Source organism: Brienomyrus brachyistius, chromosome 4 (assembly GCF_023856365.1).
Source record: "Brienomyrus brachyistius isolate T26 chromosome 4, BBRACH_0.4, whole genome shotgun sequence".
NCBI classification, from domain to species: domain Eukaryota; kingdom Metazoa; phylum Chordata; class Actinopteri; order Osteoglossiformes; family Mormyridae; genus Brienomyrus; species Brienomyrus brachyistius.
In genome coordinates, this window is record NC_064536.1 from 7927152 (window position 1) to 7948940 (window position 21789).

Below are 21789 nucleotides of genomic sequence, written 5' to 3' on the forward strand. Positions count from 1 at the left end.
GGTCGTGGTCTCTTCCTGTTGTCACAATATGTCACATTGATTAAATCGTGGCTCCCAGTATATTTAACATACAACACTAACAATTACTTCAGAGGAGACCCATTTCCGCTGGAGGTTACTCAGTCTGACGTAGCTCAGTTCATTTGTATATTTGGAAACTGCAAGAGCCCAGTTTATGTTCAATACAATTTTTTCAAACTGGTGAGTTTCTTTGGATAGCAGTGTTCAAACACTTTGCAGGAAATGTGTGCTGAAAAGACCAACCTTTAACAGAAAGTTTTTGTTTCCGTCTTATATGCATAAATAAGACCGATAAAATAACGTCATGATAGTTAATTATTTTCAGGCCAGTCATGTATAATGACCACAGGTTAACGCCACACTGGTGATATTTTAACCATCTAAATGCAGGTTTGCCTCAGTCTACTGCACCCAGTCTGAAGCATGCAGCCGCTGATACATGCTTGAATTAATCCTGAAAATATTTTTACGCTGATATTTTGAAGTTTGATGTGCACTGCCTGGGCAGAAAAGGTCACCATTTAAATTTAAATCAAGCAAGTACTTAAAACCAACTATTGGTCATTATTTCTGCTCAGCAACGTTATGCAGCAATAAAGTGAAGCCAGCTGAGTATCTGAATCTACTGAACGGCCAGGTTATGCCATCAGTGGATTTTTTTGCTTCCCTGTTGGCAAGGGCAGATTCCTGGACGATAATGCCAAGATTCATCGGGCTCGAATTTTCAAAGAGTGGTTTAGGGGGCATGAGGAATCATTTTCACACGTGATTTTGCCACCACCGAGTCTTGACTTAAACCCCGTTGAGAATCTTCATGATGTGCTGAAGGAGGATGGAGACAATGCATTGACGCATGTGCACCGTGATCAAGGCTAATGATGGTTCAAAAAAATATTAAAGTGTGTGACTTTTTTTTGGCCAGGTAGTATATGTAGGTGTGTCTTTCATCTTCCATAACCACTTAGCCAATACACTGCGAGCCTGGAATATATCCCATTTATCCAAGGCTGGGAAGAGCATTGCGGGAAGCAAGCTCGTTATGATTCTGGAAGCGGAGGATTCGGCGCTGTCACTGGGGCCCCCGTGCCACCCAGAAAGTGTCCCATTTGGCCCATTAATCTCTTTGCTTTTCTTAAACATATTTGCAGTGAAACTCTGACTGCGCCGTAAATCACGTCCATGGGTCTGGAGTCTCAAATTACGTTTGCTGAGCAAATAATTGTCGTAAGAGGAGTTGCTGGTTTATCAGGGAACCGTCAGTTGGAGGTAGAACACCAAGGTGTTAGAAAAAGTTCCGTATTGTTTTATTTTCTTTCCAGCCTGCAATTTGTGGGGGGATTAACTCTGAAACAATTAATCAACGTCAGTGTTACGAAAATACTCCAGGCATTTAATAACGTTCCTTCCCAGCTCAGATCCCAGACCTGTGTCCTTAAAAAGCACAGTAAGGTAAGCGGCCCGCTGAGGACCCGACCATAGGGTCAGGAGCAAAGTCAAGGAGCAAGTCTTGTGCAAAATGTAAATAATAGCAGTAGTATAACATAAGGGTGTGTAGGGAAGGTAATGGGCCCCAATGACTGCTACACACACATCGCGGTGAATGAGGGGGGAATCGGGGGGGGGGGGGATTCAGTCGATGCGACTGACTTCTAGAGCAGAGTCATCCTGAAGTCGTCTGATACTGGCTGTTAAGTTATCAGTGTGTATTTAGGTCTGTTCTGTCTGTGGTGTGTTTTTCCAAGAACTGAATTTGAGGGAAAGTCTATTTTTCAGTGTTTCGTTTTTGTTTGTTGGTTTGTTTGTTTGTTTGTTTGTTGGTTGGTTGGTTGGTTGGTTTGTTTGTTTGTTTGCTTGTTTGTTTGTTTGTTGGTTTGTTTGTTTTTGCCTTGTTCACTGTTTTGGATGGATGTGTAAAAATGGCAGAAAATTCTAGTGACCGGGATTGGGACACTCCTGCCTCTAAGGGGTTGGCATCCCAACCCACATGTTTGAGAAACACAAGCATGACGTTTATTATTAATGTGCAGCCCAGAAAAATGGATTGTAATGAAGTGTCAGTCCCCATCGTGCTGGCTTATGTGATATGTGACGCAGATGTTCAGTGTCTGAAGCAGATTGGTTGTTATAATTAGGCAGTGTTTTCTGTATCTGGGTGTAAGCGGATGAAGCAGTTTTCCTGACCCTGTGAATCCCACTTTGAAGAGGCAGCTGACCCTTTGAGATTTCCTGGATTCCATTGGATGAGACAGACTAACCCATTCAGATCCCATGAATGCCATTGGATGAAGCAGCTAACCCTTTCAGATTCCATGAATCCCACTGGATGAAACAACTAACGCTTTCAAATCCCGTGAATCCCACTAGATGAAGCAACTAACCCTTTCAAATCCCGTGAATCCCACTAGATGAAGCAACTAACCCTTTCAGATCCCGTGAATCCTACTGGATGAAGCAGCTAACCCTTTCAGATTTTGTGGATCCCATTGGATGAGACAGATGACCCTTTCTGACCCTGCAGATCCCATTGGACGAGGTCTCTGACACGCCTCTGCCTCTGTGGCACTGTGCTAGCTGGCATTCCCCAGTACTGCCTGTGTCGGTGGGCAGGGCCTCGCTCTCCTTATTGCTCGCAGCCGTGCATGACAGGATGCGCGGAAACTGGTGAAGTTTTTAACCACACGTACCGCGTAATGTCCTGCAGGCAGCCAAAATAACCCCCAAAAGTGACTGCCTGACTATCAAACCCCAACACAGTGCATCCAGCAAGCGTGGTCTGGGTGATTTACTTCAAGGAGGGGGAATCCTTAGCTGAATGAAAATCAGAAGCACCCGGGACCAGTACTCAGACCCGGGTGACACTGCTTGGGATTGTCAGTGGTGCGATGTTGGATGTTTGTTCAAACATGAAATTATATTTGTTTCCCATCTGTTCATGGGCATTTAGGTGCACTAAAGGGCACGAAGGCAACTTAACGATTCTGCCGACAGGCAGATTGGAACCTTCCAGTCACAGACACACTCCCATTGTGCGGAGCTGCACGTCACCTCTATGTCTGATCGATGCCTAATTTGTGTATGACCTCAGATTAGCAAGATGAAAGTTATACACACTATGGCTTCAATGACCTAGTTGCAAATGATGCACATTTAGCTAGAAAGGAGTGCAACCCCAAAATTTCCATCCATCCATCTATCCATCCATCAATAGCCATGTCATTAAGGCCGCAGTGTCCCTGGAGACACATTGGGCAGTGTGTGCATTAGGACTCTGTTTGTGTGATTCATTCCTTTGGGGAGCTGAGTGATGTCGCTTTTCTTTAACTGATGTCGCTACAGTGTAGCATTGCGGTCGAGATGCTTAGGGTGGCCCAGCAGTGGGAGGGTGCGAGGCAGGTCATGGTCCACACCATGACTCTCCTACTTCCTCCTTTCACTCTGCACAGACTTCTGGGACTGTGCAAAAATTCCTTCTTTATATCATGGGGACTTTTTCAGCTTACGACCCCCAATTCGCTGATCGGGTGGAGGGGTGGGATTGTCCTTGGTCAGTTTTTGTTTTTTTTGGTAGGGGAGTGTCACCAAACAGAAGGGAGGGGCTGCACTTTCGGTTAAAATGACATATTTTTTTACTTTTATTATATTTTGTAAGCATGTTCTGGAAATCGTCTCATGACCACATCCTCCTACGGTCTTTCACAACCCCTCCAGGGGTCACAACCTATATATTAGAAGGCTTGGAAACTATAGGTTGAATGAGCTGGGTGTCTGGGATTCTGTCTAGTCTCCAGATTACAGACCTTATCCTCATGATTATCGTCTGCCCTGGTCAGACTCTCACTCGCTGCCAGGGTAAATTCACGCTGAATGTTGCGCTCAGTGACACGGCAGTGATGCTGCACCTTGGACAGAAGAACCGACAACGGACGCTTCTTCTCCCCCTCGTGTCAGTTTTCCCACCTCCTTGCTGGATGTTTCTTCATCATCAGTCCATCGCCAGGATTCCTCCCTGAAACCACTCGCCGTACTGACCTTCTTTTCTTCAAGTTCATATCTGTGCTAGCGGCCCCCTCCGAAATCGAGTCTTAATTGTCAGTTCTGCCACATGTACAGAACACACTGAGGATTGAAATTACATTACTGTCCGAGCCCATGGTGAGGGCACTAACAATGACAGGCAAGACAGACAAGCATGACAGATACAATCTGAGTACATACAAGTATTGAAAATGAATTTAAATGAAGTACTTCGTCCCAAAGACAATAAGGCAGTTCCATGTATGGTGCGTTCGCAATGCAAATGTAGACAACAGCCATTCATTCGTTTTCCGTCTATGTTGTAGGTAAGTAATCAAGCAAAGTAAAGTAATAAAGTGGCTACGGCTGGCTGGGTGGGGGGTTACAGTGCAGATTTTAAGGGGGCAGTGGGGGGAGGGGGGAGAGAGGGGTCTGACAACCTGGTGGATGAAACGATTCCTCAGTCTGGCGGAGCGCTGGTACCTTCTCCCAGATGGTAGGAGACTGAAGGGGCTGTTAGAGGGGTGGGGTGTGTGTGTGTGTGTGGGGGGGGGCACTTATTCATCCATCAGGGCTTTTAGCTCCTGCAGAGGACTGGACATCATCCCTTTTGCGTCTCTCAGGGTAATGGCAACATACAGAGCATCTGTGTCTTACAAAATCATTCCATTGCGGTTCTGTTGTAGACACACAGCTCTGGGAAAAAAATAAGAAGAGACCACAGTGTCACTCATTTCTCAATTTATGGGTGTGTGTCTGTGAATAATATATATCTTTTGCAAACTGCAGCCTGGCTCTCTGTTTCTCATTAATGAAGGGCTTCTTCCTTGCTTTATGGTCCTTCGGTTCTGCTTGTAGGAGCCTGTTATGAATAGCCCTAGCAGTGCACTTCACACCTGCACTTGATGTTTCTCATTCTTTTAGAAGGTCACTTGAGATCATCCTCCGATTTATGAGGCACTGCCGGATAAGTTGATGGTTGTCTCTGGCATTAGAAAGTTACTCCTGCCCTCTACCTGGCTGGGTTTTGTCATTGCCAGTGTCTCCTGCTTCACCTTGATCTTGTGTACTGCCGTCTTAGAAACTTTGAGCTTAGAAGCCTCCCAGTGTAGCCCACAGGATCGGGATTAAACCCGAATTAAACCAGGATTTAAAGATGCAGATTTAAAAAAAAAAAAAAACATAGAGTGGCCTCTGCTAAAAGCCATTTATTTAGGTCTATTTTAAAGAGCTGAATCTTTGCAAGCATCTAACTATATTACTGTGCTGTCACTGGAATGGGGAGGAATGGCAGAGCGTAAACATACACTGTGATCTTAAATAAATGTTTGTGAAAAGAGCTGACAACAAAACACTGAACCAAAATTCAGTTCTCATCCCTTATTAATTATAATAAATAAATAAATAAAAAAGTTTGAATTGAATTGATGAAGTAATTCATGGGTTTGTTAGCTGCATGCACACATGCCATGCAAATTTTTTTTGTTTTGCATAATTGCATAAACAGACCCGGAACTGGATAAGGGGACAGACATCTAATGGTGACTCGCCCCTGGCAGGGAGAACATAAAGTGAGTAGTTCATGGCAACAGGGTTCTGTTTGTGTCTCTGTGGCGATGCCCCTGTCGTGGGCACTTCACTTCTGGGACAGCGGACTGTGACTCATTCTGGAGTTTCCAGAAGCAACAGGTGCATCCTGACTGACGAGCGACTCGCGTTAATGTAAGAAGGAGAGGTATCCGTCTCTATGGAGACACCTTTGGGGGAGGGTGGAGACCGTGCGAGTAACGTCAGGATTGTTATTGGTGACACATGCTGTGTGCATTTAGTGGAGAAATGGTGGAGTAGCGTTATAGGATCAGCATTAGGGTTGGAGCTAAAGTTTGGGTTAGCATTCGAGATTGAGGTTTAATAAGATGGAACTTGAATCGGATGAGAATGTTTGGTTTCTGTAATTAGACGGACGGACGGACGGACAGACAGACAGACAGACAGACAGACAGACAGACAGACAGACAGACAGACAGACAGACAGACAGACAGACAGATAGATAGATAGATAGATAGATAGATAGATAGATAGATAGATAATGTCCTAGCTGAGGAATTCTACCACTTAGTGTGACTGTTCATCGTGTTACATGTTTCCTGCGATCATATATTGAAACTTATATCTAAAACCAATCACACTGGAGACAGCAGTCTTCTTAAAATACTTTTATTTACCCGATTGATCCTCCCAGCTTTCCCAGCATCTCAAAACTGGAAATCTTCCTCTCCCAGTGCAACAATGTTACTTGGTAAGACTTTAATATCAGCATCATTATTTAAAAACAAACTATAATATTTTCAAAAAACCGACATGAAAAATATTTCTGTACTCTATATAATCTATACATTTGCATTTTCAAAAGTTATGCTTCAAACACACGGAGCAGCAAGCTGTGTTACATAGGAAGCCCCACAGAACTCGAGCTGACATAAGCGATAGTGAGCATGATTTTAGAATCAATCCACACATTACAATTTCCTTCACCGAAGCTGCCATTTGATGCCAACTAGTAGCATTCGCTCTGAAAACTAAGACCCTGAGAAGCGAGAAGGGGAGCTTGGTCTGCAGACTGGGAATCATGAAGACGAGCAAGTGTGACACTAGTTTTGCTTTTTTTGTTACTTATAATGGACAGGCTGAGTAGTTTGTGTACTTCTGGGTCGGGGGAGGGGGGGGGGGGTGGGAGCAGCGGGGGGGGGAGGTCAGGCTGGTGGCAGACGGTGTGTTCACTTGAAGGAGGCGCGGACCACGCGGCCCTTGAGGGGCTGGGGGGGGCGGAAATTCTCCACCATGCAGCAGGATGGCTCTCCCTCGGCGTTGGAGTGAAGGCTCCGGAAGTTTGCGATCTGCGGGGAGAGATGGAACGGGGTGAAGACTGGAGAAAGGAGGAGGGGAAAGGAAGGAAGAGATCCTCTGGACACAGAGGAAAAAGTGCAGGAAGGAGGGGCAAAGAGGCAGTTTGTTCCCCACCAATCAGGTGGTCACTCACACCTATCCGTCTAATGTCATGTCATCAAATGGCAGGTCTGTTTACGTCTTAGTATTTATAGTCCATTTTTTTTTTACTTATTTTTCATTTCCATTTGCACTACGACCAGTGAGAATGACATACCAGCTCAGTGAATGACTCTACACGTCATATATCAAGCTGGCAACAAAACACTTTGAGACAGGAATAAACAGAGTAACAGGTAGTTTCCCAGCTGCATCCTATGGTGAACGAGGTAACACATCCCACGCCAGCCTCATCCCCGGTCCCAGCATCCTACGGTCATCTAGCTATGGTTCTGCAGCCACTCGGTGTGTGCGTGTGCGCATAGCAGTGTTACCGCGTGTAAAATGTACGTACAGGAATGCATGATAAGTGCGTGGAAGGAAGTGCGTGAGAGTGCAGGACACAGGAACAGAACAGACGGCGTCAGTCAGATGGTTAAAACGCAGCTCTGCTAATAGCAGGTGTCGGATGTAACGCCTTCTACATTAAGCTGTCATGTTTTCTCCACCTTATGGGACATCCATGCTATCAGATCTAGTCAGGATGAAAAGGGTAATAAAATGATAGCTAAACAAACACAAGCAAATAAAAAAAAACAAAGATCAGCGATCAAGATAAAGTCCCACTCGAGTTGTGAGATAAGTCAGAAATTCGTTCTGAAGTGGCGTAAGCAGACTACCTGCTATTAGAGTACTACTCTGAGGAAACAGGAGCGTCGGACAAAGTGTGAAAACTGAGACCTTATCTCTTGTGATGTTTGCACGCCTGCCAGCGAGCAGGAGATACAAGCCCACAAGGAGCCCTGAGAGAGACCATCTACAGAGCTTCTCAGATGCTTGTCTGGCCCCGATTCATGGCTCTACCTGCAAACTTAAAGTTAGTAGTCGGCTCCTTCCACGATCTCCTGCTCAGTGTTTGGGAATTTCAGCTCCGGAAGCTGCAAATCCAGACCAAGACTTAGCTTCTACCAAATGAGTTGAAACAGCAAAACAAAACAAACATGCTTTATTTGACCTTGGAAGGAGTAGGGATACAGGTACACTGGAATGCTTCTCTTCACTGACCCCAGCTTGCTCTCCACAGCTCGAAGGTCACAGCACAGGGTCGGCTAATGCGCGACACCCCTGGAGCTGGGCGTTAAAGGCCTTGCTCAAGGGCCCACAGACATGTGACTGTCAGTGAATGCATGAAGAGTCACAGTCACTGAGTACTCAACTGGGTTGGTAGAAACAAAATCTTGGTCTGGATTTGTAGCTTCAGGACCTGAACTACCCAACACTGTTCCTGTTGAGGCCGAGACTTTATTTTTTACTATTAAAACTCCGAATGAAATTCATATTCAGGGATAACTGGATGCCTTCTGTATTCCTTCATGTTTTTTTTAACACTGTAAATCGTAAGCCGTCGTCATGGTTAACACAATAAATCTGAACCACACTGTAAGGTATAAAATAGGCCTAAATAAATGGTGTTTGGCTCTTTTGGCAGGGGCGTGATCACCTTGTCTTTTTATAAAAACTAAGCATGAAAAGACAATGCCATTACTCAGCACGGCGATTGTGACTAATCCACCAGGCCGTTCGGTCTCTGTGCAGCACCTACGGCAGGTATTCAGATGTGATGTGCGATAGCAGGGTTTTTTGCATGGGACAGTTACAGACGTCAGGCCAAAAGCAGAACTGGAAACCAGACAGTCATGGGGAATAGCGTGACACGTATTCCCTTCTCATCCAGATCCGCACTCTACGGTCAAAGATTACTGTATTTACCGACTGTTTCCTTTTTTGTTCGTTTTTTTGTTTTTTATATATCTGCGGTCAGTAGTTAAAAAAGAGTCAGTCTTGCTGTGATGTAACCCAGACTAACAATTAGTACGAAATTGCATGTTAGGTCAAGGTGAAATTGCTGGATGGGTTTCAAACGTCAGGGAAAAAAAAACCTGTTTTTCAGAAACAGGCCAAGCAGCCAAACGTGGCGAGTAGCTGGTGACACAAACAGCCCGAGAGGCAGCAGCCTTTGATGTTTGCTGTAGTAAATCCCTCCTCTAGCCCAGTGGTATTCAAACTTACTTTCTAGCAGGGGCCCCCTAGGGCTGATATATTTGACTTGATCCCCTCCTCCCACACACACTGACATGGTGCATGTCTATTTTACACATTTGAATTATTTTAATTTGTTAGCGCCACATACTGTGTGTAGGAATATAATTCGTTCCAATGATTTTTTAAATATCTAAAGCTCGCAATTTGAAAATAGGTCTCCCTCCAACTGAAAGCCCTCACACAGTCCTCTATTTTGTTTTCACTCACCCTACTTGTCCGTGCCCTCCAGTTTTAGTAACTCTGTTCAATACGCTTAGTCTGGTCAGCCTGCCTTAGACAAGATAGACTTGGGTACAACTTTGAATGGGACACCAGTCCACCACAGGGCACACACACACACACACACACACACAACAAGCAATTTAGAGATACCAGTTAGTCTAACTGCATGTCTTCGGAATGCAAGGGAATACTGGAGTAGCTGGAGAAGACCCACACGACATGGAGAGAACATGCATACTCCACACACCCAGAGTGGAGACAAAATTCAGTGGTGCGTTCGATTATCTCTCCGGAGTCGTAAATTCCGAGGTGAGTGGCATCACGTCCGACAATCTCCCGTTCGAGCTACAACATCTCGGGACAAACATGGCTGCCTCCGTGAACACGCCGCTGTGTGTTGTTGCTTAATATTTTAGCAGATTTGTAGTGAGATTCTTTTTTCCGAGAGACAAACAAACAAGAAATAAGAACTGGTCAATCCACATGAAAACCTTTATAACGTTTTAGTAGATTCAGAGCGACATTCTTTTTTCAAGAGGCAAACAAACTTCGAACAAACAAAAGACACTAACAAGTCTGGTAAATATCTGATATCGCTGATAGGAATCTGTTTACGGTCACGATATGGTATTCTCTAAATCGAACACGTGCAATTACATTTATAACTATTAATACATTTAATAAAATATACATTTTTAAATATTTATGAAATAGAATTACTGTTGACCGTGTAAGTCGCCATGTTGAAATGACGTCACGGGGGAAACTCGGACAAGAAAATTATGTCCAACTTCCGCGTTGGAAAGGAGGCGTGTTTCCAACGGGACGTGACATTTTTCATGACATTTTTATCCGAGTTCTGACTCGGAGAGAGATAATCAACCGCAGGACAAATCCTCAACCCTGGGGGTGTGATGCAAAAGGATCAGTCACTAAGCCATTTGTCAGACTGTTTTGCTGTGATGTTTATTTTTAATTATTATGGTATTCATATCTTTTGAAATGGCCAGATTCCCCTGTCATGAACTGACATCCAACCCACTGAGTACTGTCGCAGTCAAACATCGAATTTCTCAACAAGCACCAAGTTGTAGATGACATGTAATGCAGCCGTTATTGGTGCAGTTGTGGCTGAGATTACGACAGAAATACCTCAAATGAAAACAATTAAACCCGGGCAGAACTCCAGAGGTGTTGAGTGACGAGTGAAGGAACCAGATCCGACAGCGACTGACAGCTCCAGCGCGCAAAACCGCAACGGACTCAGGCGGAGGTGCGTGGGCTGAGGAATTCGCTTTACCTGGCTGGAGCTCACGGTGATTGGCTCCTTCAGGACGATCCATGTGACGCTCTCATACAAGGGGGGCGTGGTCAAGGACCCCTCATAGGTCCAGAAGTCCAGAGAGCCAGGAAGCAGTATTTTGGGATCAAAGTTGGAGAATGCGGTCTGGTTGTTCTGATGTCAAGGACAGATAGAAAGGTACCAGTCAAAACATGCTTGGCGGCATTAGAAGAGGAGGCGGGGGGGGTACAAATTTTACACAGAGCCCCTTTCGATAACAAGAGATCATGCAAAATTTGCAACAATTTACGAAGAGCCCTCCGTCCCCCCCGGGTTGGAAAATTTTACCAAGGAGGACTCCCCCTGTCGTCAGACCCCACCCCCACCCTCGTTGTCAGCCCACTCCTCCACCCCTGTATGACGGTCTCCGATTGACAGAAACAAAACAGGAATAGCAAGTGTCATGGAGACGTCCTAACAGTAGGCCATCCTACATGAGCCTGCATGTACCTCAGTTTTTATCTGTGGCATAAGTCTGATACAAACCTTATGAAATGTAACCGCCATTAGAAATGTCTACAAAGATCAACTGTTAATACCTCTGTCCATAGAAAGTGTTTCTGCACAAAACCATAACTATGTAAGTTCAGCACAGTGCATGACTTAATTATACAGTGTGATGATGGCCTTTTAAGACACCGCTGAACCTTCTTCTTAGGTGCTCTTCTGCAGGGTCATGCCCTCAGAAGACTCATTTTTGTAATGGGGGGGGGGGGGGGTTATGAAACCTCACCTTGAGTCTGATGGCACTCAGAGCATCCAGAACTTTCTGGAGATGCTGGTTGGGGGCACCGATCTGAAACACAAACACACAGATGCCTGCTCAGCATTTCCACCCAAGCGCGAGCTTCTCTCTAGATCGACGCGATACCGGATGCGCCTGAACACGACGTGGTTTCGGTTAGTGTGATCAAAAGGCAACCGCTTGAACCATCTTTCCATCTCATGCATTCTTTACACAACACTGCCAGCCTTCCCACGCCCCTGTCCGCCCATCGGGGCGCCGGGCAGCCGCCCGCTGTCTGACATCTCTGAGACCAGCGTCTTCCCACCTTTAGTTAGGAACTAGTTAAGCAATTAACTGAAGAGAACAAAGAAAACATAAAGGCTCATAAAGATATATGTCACCATAAAAGTCATGAAAACAATAATGATAATTATACCTTGAGGAAGACTCCCACCACAGCCAGTCCGTCAGGCTTGGTGACAGCATCCGCGAAGCTGGGGTATTTGGTGTTCCAGTGCACCAGGTGGAGCTGGAGATAAGGAGACAGTAGGGAGGTGACATGGACCAGCACTGGTTCCTCGCGAGGCGTCCTTCCATCTGCCTGCTTTCATTTTCAGGGATAAAGGGGGCGCAACCCCAACTTACCTCAGAGGCGTACTTTTTCCCGGCCACTGTGTGCTCAGATCCTTTGTGATCACTGGGCCCCCAGTGGAAGTGGAACTGGCGGAGCCGGTATGTCCCAGAGACAGGTCCCCCCTTCAGAGCTGCAGGTCAGAGTATGCAGCATGAGAGCAGGCCTTATAGCCCCCCTCCCCGGGCCAGGTCCCCCCCTCCCTTACCAAATTCTTGGGCACAGGCACATGGGTTCACAAAAGGTCCACAAAAGACAGTCACACACACACACATACACACACGCACCCGCACGCACACACACATACACACACACACGCACGCACATGTAGGGTATACCTATCCTTATGGGGGCCACTCATTCACTTCTATGCACACACATATGCACACACACGCATGCACATGCACGCACGCACACTCACACGCATGCACGCGAGAGAAAGCTCAGTGTCACCCAGCAGACAATGGCGGCTCCTCCTTCAATTCTTACGCGCTTGCAATTAGTAACGACTCGTTGTCAGAACTCCCTAGATAGGTGTGTTAATATAAGGCCGTGTATGAAGTGGCAGGGCTGGGGGGCCGCTCTGATGTTAACGCTGCCTTTTAGTTCCCTTCGTCCCCCCAGGCATAATTGCCGAGCGGTACTATCCCTTACATCTTCTGAGTTATCCAAAAAACTCTGTGTGTCAGGATGGCAAAGCCCGTTTACCATGTTGCAAATTTTATAAATACATTGGATGTGCCCTTACGGCGAAGTCAAACAGTAATAACACTTTGGTGAAACAAAATAGCATTACCTAGTTTCTTCAAAATAAGTGACAAAAAATAATAACTGTAAGAAAATGGAAATCTAAGAGCAAAACAAGCCGAATTAATCCAAAAGAAGCAACTAATTCAAAGCGGCTCCCAAAGCAAAATGCTGATGCAGTTTGACATTTATTTTGGCTGGACTTTTAAAGGAATGATAGGACTTAGCCAGTCACCCGTGGGAACGCAATGAACAGCAGTAAAACTAGCCGTTAATTATTAACTACCAACAAAGACAAGGGTAAAACTACATGTACATTAAATATATATGCACGGGCGTCGTTAGGTCCGATCACTCGGGGTTATAACGATACCCCCGAGTATTTCAGCCCCGATACCAATCTTCCTTCAAAAAAAGAAAGGTAAGCCCCAGGAAAACTTTTCGATAGCTAGAAGCGCCCCTGCGTATAAAAATATTAAACTACATGTATATTAGATGTAGGTTAAGAAGTATGAGTGGCTTTGATCAGTCTCAAATAAAAATGATCGGTCGACGCATGATACATAAATGACAATATAGCAACTTTTTTTAAAAAACATAAGTATCACTTTGGTGACCCACTTGAGCTGTCAGCGCTATCAGCGAAGTCCACCTGGAAGGAATGCCCGTTGTTGAGAATGTCTACGGCGGTCTTGGGGTCGTACTGGAGGCTGAGCGGCTTCAGCCCCGGGTCGTGGTGCGCCTGGCTGGGGACGATGTCGATGGGGGACTGCCGGTTACCTTTGGCAATAGGAAACTCATGGTGCCACTCGGCGGGTCCTGCAACACAAGCCGGCAATCTCCATATAAAAGCCGGCTTTTTACGGCAACAATCCAACGTGGCTGTGCTCCACAAGCAAGTTTTTTTTAATACTATTTCTCCCCCTTAAAGATCGCTTGACTTTTTTGCCCCCTGTTAAATATGAACCAAAAAGCACACACCGAGTGGATGAGCAACACAGACAGACACGACAGTTAGTTAATGCATGAAAATGTTGATGATACTTGCAATTCCTGGAATAACTGGATAACTGGTGTCCGAATGCAATAAATAATAATAATAATAATAATAATAATAATAATAATAATAATAATAATAATAATATGAAAAGCTCACCATTTTTGGGACCGTATCCCCAACTGTGAGACATACTTATGAAATATGATCTTAATGAGTCTTAAATCCCCGAGGAAAAGCAGCAGCTCTGTGACTGACTGACAACCCCGGCGGACCGGCGACGCGCTTTTTATACGCTCAGCTGCTATGTATCGCAATCTGATGGGTTTGGCCACATGATCTCAGTCATCTTCTGCGGTCGCAGGTGGAGTTAAAAAGGGTTACATCAGTCCTTGGGCTGCCCAAAGCCAAGTTCCTCCATCGGGATGATTTTTAAAGAGTTGTCCTCACGGACAATTCCTTCAGGGCAAGTCGAGGAGAGAAGAAGAGTGTGTCTATGTCTATTTGCTCTCCTGTAAAAATAGTATCTGCTTTCTTGGTGCTTATATGGTGTTGGCTGCTGGGACGTGTTTACACCGTCTCATTTGTAATGGTCGTTCTCACCATTGTCAGAAAAAATTGCATACTCAGGCTGTGGGTTCCGGTGTAAAATGCTTATCATCGGACCATGCCAACTTATAATGAGACAGGACAGAACGACGGCCAGCTCTGCTGCAGTCCTTAAAAATGTAAAGAAATTTACAGCAATTACAGTTTCCAAAATAGAAGTGAAAGGAGGTTAAAATGCACTCTGTGCGTAGCTGGTCGCGACCCTCCATACACTTTTAAAGGGGCCGCTACATGCCAAAGAAGACGAAACTCAAATCATGTGCTTTACATTACATGCACCTGCATCCGGAATACAGTTACAATACAATGCAAACGTCTCCTCATGATATAACATCCCAACATTCAGACTTTCCCGAACGATGTTTACTTTATTAGAAACTGTGCGAACACCGTATTAAATGCAAAGCATGTCCATCATCACTCATTTCTACATTTGCTTGCTAAATCCACTTTCTAATCACCTTTGCGGGTCACGTTTTCCCCCCCGCAATTTCCCAAAATTGTATTCTGGCGACTAAAATGTGCACCATTAAATTTGTCTGCATCATAAATTCGTACATTCACCGCAAATGAAGATGTACACACCTTCTGCAAGTTGCTGTGGACGTGAAAATAAAAATTATACGCGGTAATAAATTTTGTACAATAGTAATGGCTAGCTGATGCAAGCCTTTGAATATGAGTTTAATTCTCACTATATTCTTCAGAGTAGTTGTGCAGACAGCCGTATCTTTATTATTTATAACACATTTGTATATTTTTGTATTTTATTTAATAATAGAATGTTTTGTTCAAGCTTGTGAAACTAAATTTAAATTTTAGTTTCCTGATGCCAGTCTGAGTTTCCCGAGGTTTTCCCGCCCTCAATATATTCAGGGTATATTTTTACACATTAAAGTGTAAATATATTAACAAACTAGTAACATGAGCGGAATCCGGAAAAAAAACCCAGCTCAGTAGCGACATCATGCGGAAATTTATTTGTTATATGAAGAGAAAAAGATCGTAAATAAATCGTTTCTGTATTTTAGAATCTGGCTTATTCTGTATAAACCTATTCGGGAAGGAAGCGCATTCACACGTTTCCCAGTACTTTTTGAACTAATTCGCAGTTTAGATAGCATGAAACCTGTTTACATTTGAGCGGGAGAACGATGAGCTTTTTTGGAGTGTGCCCCAGGGCTGTCCGATCCGAGTTCAAGCCAAACCAGTCTGTCACACACACCCTGAAATACCACATGTCAACTTCCCACAAACAGTGATGACTGTTCAAGAGGGCTGATGCTGTAATTGAAATAACAGAACCTTTTGTTTGCCAACACAAAAGTAACAACAGAAAAAACAAATACCTGACAACATATTACAGTAAAAACGTATTGTAATAATTTCTGATCTAGATCCCATTCAACAAAACCAACAGAAATATGTGTTTTGTTAATCTAAATAGAACCGTTTTAGACATTTCGCCATGGGGCTTTGAATACAAGCGAGATAAGAACATTCGACAGACGCACAACGCCTACTTACGAACATTCTGCAATAAAACATATATTAAAAATTCGGGTAAATACAATCGCTCGTAATAAGGAACGCACGCATTATTTCGTAATGCTCATGAAAACATTGCGCAGCTTCGTCTTCTCGAAGTACAGTACTAATCCGTATGTAGTCACTTTCATATTACGGCGTTATTACGTACTAGGCCTATATTGTGTTTTGTGCTATTATTGTTCAGACTTAGCCATAAATTCGATTTAAAGATATAATTATGGAGCGGATCTCATTCGTAACCAGTATCCCAAATTCGAATTTTTCTAAATTAGGATCAATGCACATAAGTAGCTATAAGTAGCCTAGTCTCTAAATTACTGAAAAGAATTAAGGTAGAATAAAAATGGAAAGGAATTTAATTAAATCCACGAAATAAACGCTGGGGGGAAATTATTTCCAAGGAAAAGCAAAATTGTTTAGGGACTTAGGTGACCAACTGCACGCAGCGTAGCAAAGGACGGGCGACTGGCACACACATTAAAGAGTCGGGCTCTAGTCCATACGGCAGGTGCCTTATTAAAGGGGTAAAGCAGGCCAGCGATGTCTGCCAAGCCCGGCAGACAGGCTCACACACACCAACCGCTGGAGGGGGTGCTTCTTCAGAGCCGCACCTTCTCCGAGCTGTGGGAATTTTGCGAATGGTACTTTTAACCTGAACGGTTTCCAGGGGCCGTTTACAAATCAGCACGGTCTTGAAAGGGCAGGTTTCGGTTCCCATGCGGTGGATCCATGAATCTGCAGTCATTGGTCATGGCACGCTTTGGAAACCGCGCATTCCACAGAGCACGTGTGCGGGCGACGGCTGGCAGAGGCTTTGACGGAACAGCGCGACCAGCAGAAGGTTCCGGGTCTTTCAGCCCACAGAGACACCAACAGCACAAAGTCAGCAGGACGCTTTTTGTATTAAACTTTGGTTCAACAGAAAAATGTGCAAATACAAATGGGAAAAAAAAACTTAAGAAAATATTGAAGTGTTGGGGGAAAAAAAGGCACCATTTGGTCAGTGAATTTAGAGACGCATCATTGCAAGGCAAAGCAGAGCTAAACAGACAGAAACTACACTTAAGTACGCCTTTTCTTAAGCCTAAGCAAGCAGAAGTATGTCCATTTGTTAAAATAAGCTGTGAAATAGGGCAGTGTCAACATTTGGTTAAGGAAGAACATTGATGTTTACTACAAATCAGATCAGGGGGTCTTCCACAATCACTGGAAGCTGCTTTACTGATTCGCAATGGCTCAAATCGCGCAGCGAACACTGCTCAGGTGAAACCACACGGAACACAGGGTTAGGGTTCCAAGCTTAGAGTTAATGTTTAAACAGCTCCAAAAAAATACGAGCTGGTGTTCAACAAAAAAACAGCACTTCCAAAGAACCTTAGGAGCTGGGTTTCCCACATTCTTGCAAGAACAGCATTATAGCTTAAGGCTTTTCACCCTGTTACTGTAACAAGAGCCCTGAGGTTGGCGAAACAGATTCAGTGCGATATTATGCTCCCGGCATTTTGGTTTCGGTAATTACCAGTCTGTGCCAAGCACAGTCCGCAGCCCGAGTACAGGGCGGTGAGGACGAGGGGGCCGGGAGTACTGAGCGTTAAACTGAAGCCATAGTAACCAGACTGACCAAGACATCCCCTTCCAGGTAGCAGGTAGGGAGCCAATCTCCGCCCTCATGCAGGGTTTGGGGCTTCCTGAACACTTAGGCACTTTTTAACCAACTTTTAAGCAAGTTGAATGAATTTTGCCTCCCATCTCAGCACTGGGGTTGTTAGGATACATACATGGCAGTGACACCAGGCTTCGGAGGAGGAACAGTGGCATTAAGGCAGAAAAAATGGGGATGGGGGGGGGGGGGGGGTACAGAGGGATGCTGGGAGAGCCAGAGGTAGGCTGACGGTAGCTTCTGTCACAGGTTCATCTCAGTAATTAAGAATCTGAACGTCGAACAGATCGCAGACGCCCTCGTTATCATCCAGGTTGAAGTTGTAATCCACGGCCGGTGCGGGAGACAGCCGCAGTAAAGGGAACACTGCGTGAAGAAGAGGTCGTTAGTGAAGAACCGCGAGAAGGAGAAAATGCTGAAGGACAGGAAGAAGCAGACTCACCATCTGAAGACATTAACTCATCTATCAGGTCGGCGACCCCTGCAGGGCAAGCTCAGTAATTACATATGCACGCTGAACTCAAAGCCAACCCCCCACCCACTAACACACACTGAAGAGCTCCCCACGGCCCCCGAGCTTAGACAAACACTGGCATTTATCCTTACCGGTCTCTGCAACAACCCCAGCACAGGTCATGGGTTCGGGCATCAGCGGGCATACAGGAGACTGGGGGGTGCAGTCTGGGTAGCATGAACATGTCAGGATTGTGAAACGGGGACTTAACACACCCATCAGAGCCACTCTTCAGAACATTAGGAGTCAGCCAAGCTAAGTCATTTGTAAAACTGTCCTACTGAATCATTAATGTGAGACCAACAACCTCAAGGTCAAAGGTCAGTAATATGACAATTTTTATTTTTTTTTTGCAAGTGCTTTAATGCAAAACAATGTACATTTTTGAGAAAACAGGCTAAGACAATCCCTGGAGCAATTGGGGGTTAAGGGCCTTGCTCAGGGACACAAAGGTATAAATAGCTCTGCCGACTGTGGGATTTGACCTGATGACCTTCTGATCATAGTCATGGTGTCCTAATCCGCTGAGCCACACGCCACCCTCCCAGAGGGGCCTTTTCGCTCTCAGGTGTGCACTCACCGATATGCACGTCGGCTGCGGGAGCACTTGTGAGCTGGGGGTCCGCCAGAGAGACCTTGCGGTCCGACACCGTGCGTAGATCCACCGAAGATTTCAATAAGCTGGCTGGCGTGTCAGGAGGAGTGGGAACAGCGGAGATGTCGTCAGGGGGAGGGACAGAGAAGACCACAGGCTTGGAGGAGCTCGTCTCGCGGTTGATCAGCATGACATGGATGGGCGCCGACGAACTCCGCAGATTCACCTGGTACTTCTTTTGGCCATTATGACCCTGAGGCAACACAACCATTTGTGTCAGAACATCTGAAATACATTCCGGAAAATTCCGTTATGTCAATTACAAATTTAAAATGCCCACTGTTTCTCAGGGACTTTCAGAATCACTGTACTTGTAGAGTTCTGGTTGCAAAATTAAACCAGAGGAAAGTAATGCACACACAGACGCGCACACACACACACAGGCAGGCAGGCAGTGTATTACAGCGAGACTCTCCAGAGACTGTGACCATCTGCTGAACGAGAATTTGGAACGAACTGCGACATACCATCTCTGGCATGGGGACCTCCAACTGTGTCCCAGATGGTGCAATGACAGCCAGCAAGGTGTCCCCTGTCCCACAAAAGACAATGGTTTAAACTGATTATACTACAGCTAAACAAGATCACCCAGGAAGTTCAACAAAACCAGAGGTGTGGAAAAAAGAAAATCAATCATAGACTTTTCTAACGTGTCATGATCTAGACTTCCAGGCCTGCAGGGGGACCTTATTTGGGCCCCCAAGATGATGAAGGCCCTGATAACAGCAATACCGATTCTTCTGAATAGTAACTTCCTGCCACATTAGACACTCTCAGTCAGGCAAATCTTGAGTCTAGGTGTTTAAATCAGCTGCCACTGCTCTCAAGACCAAAGAGGGCAGTTGCTTTAACAGTGGATGGGAAAGCACGTGGACCAGGAAGTTGAACATCTTGAGGTGTACTTACCGTTAAAGGCGTTGCACATGTCCTCATGAGTGACATATTTAAATGTGAGCAATGTTAAGGAAACTGTCGGCGTTCCTCTGAGCCAAATATTGGTCCAGGGAAGATGAGGTAAACACAGGCTTATACCAACACCCCCGTCTGCAGTCGTGTTTGAACACAGTTAATATTCAAAGATGCACTGTTTACATTAGAAAGCGAAATCCTTTCCCCATCAAAATGCTCTATTAAGTCATTATCCATTCGTGCAGATTGAGTAATTCAATTGTAGGACACTGTTCTGAGCCTTTCTGGGCCCAGCCAGCAGCCATGCGTTTCTGGGCCCCTCGGAAGGATATTTGCTATTCACAGGATCGTCACTCAGGTAGTTGATGCTCTGTTGCACCCATGATTTCTGACTGTCAAGTTCCTCCTCCTTCAGGACCAGCTCCGCAACCTGAGCCTTCAGAAGCTCGACCTGGTCCAGGGCTTCTTTGCTGTGGCAACCGGAGTTCTCACCCCTGCAAGAGCAGGATGAGAAAATCCAAAGTCGGAAGGCTTCATTTGCAGTATCGATGAAGACCTACAACCTGGGAGGCGCACATTCCCAAAGTAAACCTTTCACCCCCCCAATGCCTTACTTCCACTGGATAATATTCTTGGTCTTCTTCTCAATGAGTCCGACTCCCTCGAGAACATTGGTGATGTCATAAATCCTCCTCTTCTGCCTCACAGCCAGGGTATCGGCAGCCTGTCAAAACAAAGACCTGCCACTTCGATCGGGGCTCTGAATGGAGGCGGGTCCTTCAACTCACAAAACTATGAGGAAATTCAGTTACGAAATCACAGTGGGGAGGCCACCTTAAGGAAAGCCACAAAGAACAACACTTTGTGCACCACGTGTCAGAACACACGAATCTGCAAAATGTACGTTTTCTGATGCATGGGGTCCCGCTGGAACAAAAGTAGCGGCTGAGCTTCTGGGGACACTTGTAAAATCATGTTAAATAGACAACCATTCAATATTGCACGTGTTACGAAACAAAAAAAGGAAAACGGCATCGCCATGCTGCGAACTGTGTTTGCAGCTTTAGTATAAGACAGGAATGAAAACGCCGCTGTAACACACCCATTTCTGAACCTGGAAACATCAGCATTATCCAGGCTGGAAGCGCAAGAGAACCTGGATCACTTCCACACCTTTACTGAACGCGGCAGAAAATGTGATTTCATATTCGAACCAGAAAACGGCGCCCGAACTCCATGCACGGTTTACGGTATCGGTGCTGAAACGGGTCGGCTTCTTTGTCTGGGAGGTGCGGAAAGCCGGGACGCACCGCTTTGAGGTCCAGCACGCCGCCCTCCGCCTCCTGCAGCAGCGACACGAACTTGATGGTGAGCAAACCCAAACTTTTCTCGTGGCGACTCGTTCCGACCGGAACACAGCTCAAAGCTCCGGCCATGACGGCGAGAGCCACCTCAGGTCGCCTCCTCTCCCCTACACACTGTTCACCGCGATCCCATCCAGAGAGGACCGAACCCACACTTCGGCCACCCCACCGGCCCCCGTGCGAGGTTTTTAAATCGCAGGAAGTGACGTTGGATTACCGTCGCCTAAGCGACCGGCGCACCTGCCTCCTGCCCACGGACCTTCGCACATCTTTGGCTCAAGCCCGTAATTAGTTTGCATGGAGAAACTTGAGAGGATCAGCCTGGGATAAACTTTACTTCTACTTCGGAACAAAGAACGTAAGTTTTTGTTTCTTACGTACCCATCTATATTTATATATTTCAAATGTATTAAATGCCCACCAAGGATTTTATTACATTTTCTGACCATCGGACTGCTTTTGATTACAGAATTTATTTTTATTTTGCATTTTGGCCGTGAAGCCCGGAACTCCTCCATTTCACAAAGCACGAAACATCCCCGATTCCGGACGACCTGATAGACACCATTAACTTTTTTTTTTTTGTTCACAATAGCTCCTTACATAAACAGTAAAACTCCGTATACACTACAATAAATGTAGAACACTGAGAAAATACCTGACTGATCCTGTTAAGG

General features: G+C 45.4%; 2 protein-coding genes across 2 annotated transcripts; both read right to left on the bottom strand.

Annotated features, from left to right (window-relative positions):
- Nucleotides 1-6764: 6764 nt before the first annotated feature.
- Nucleotides 6765-14318, bottom strand: LOC125740014 (carbonic anhydrase-like). The gene is made up of 7 exons (XM_049010653.1): nt 14010-14318; nt 13475-13672; nt 12121-12239; nt 11912-12004; nt 11482-11544; nt 10707-10862; nt 6765-6933 (listed from the first exon to the last, which is right to left on the bottom strand). Exons 1-7 carry the CDS (start codon nt 14041-14043, stop codon nt 6814-6816), a joined length of 783 nt encoding a protein of 260 aa, XP_048866610.1. The 5' UTR covers nt 14044-14318; the 3' UTR covers nt 6765-6813.
- Nucleotides 14319-16893: 2575 nt separating this feature from the next.
- e2f5 (E2F transcription factor 5) lies at nt 16894-21204 on the bottom strand. Its single transcript, XM_049010652.1, has 9 exons — nt 21059-21204; nt 20363-20472; nt 20079-20242; nt 19746-19787; nt 19307-19371; nt 18765-19032; nt 18277-18351; nt 18113-18151; nt 16894-18036 (listed from the first exon to the last, which is right to left on the bottom strand). Exons 1-9 carry the CDS (start codon nt 21182-21184, stop codon nt 17927-17929), a joined length of 999 nt encoding a protein of 332 aa, XP_048866609.1. The 5' UTR covers nt 21185-21204; the 3' UTR covers nt 16894-17926.
- Nucleotides 21205-21789: the final 585 nt, after the last annotated feature.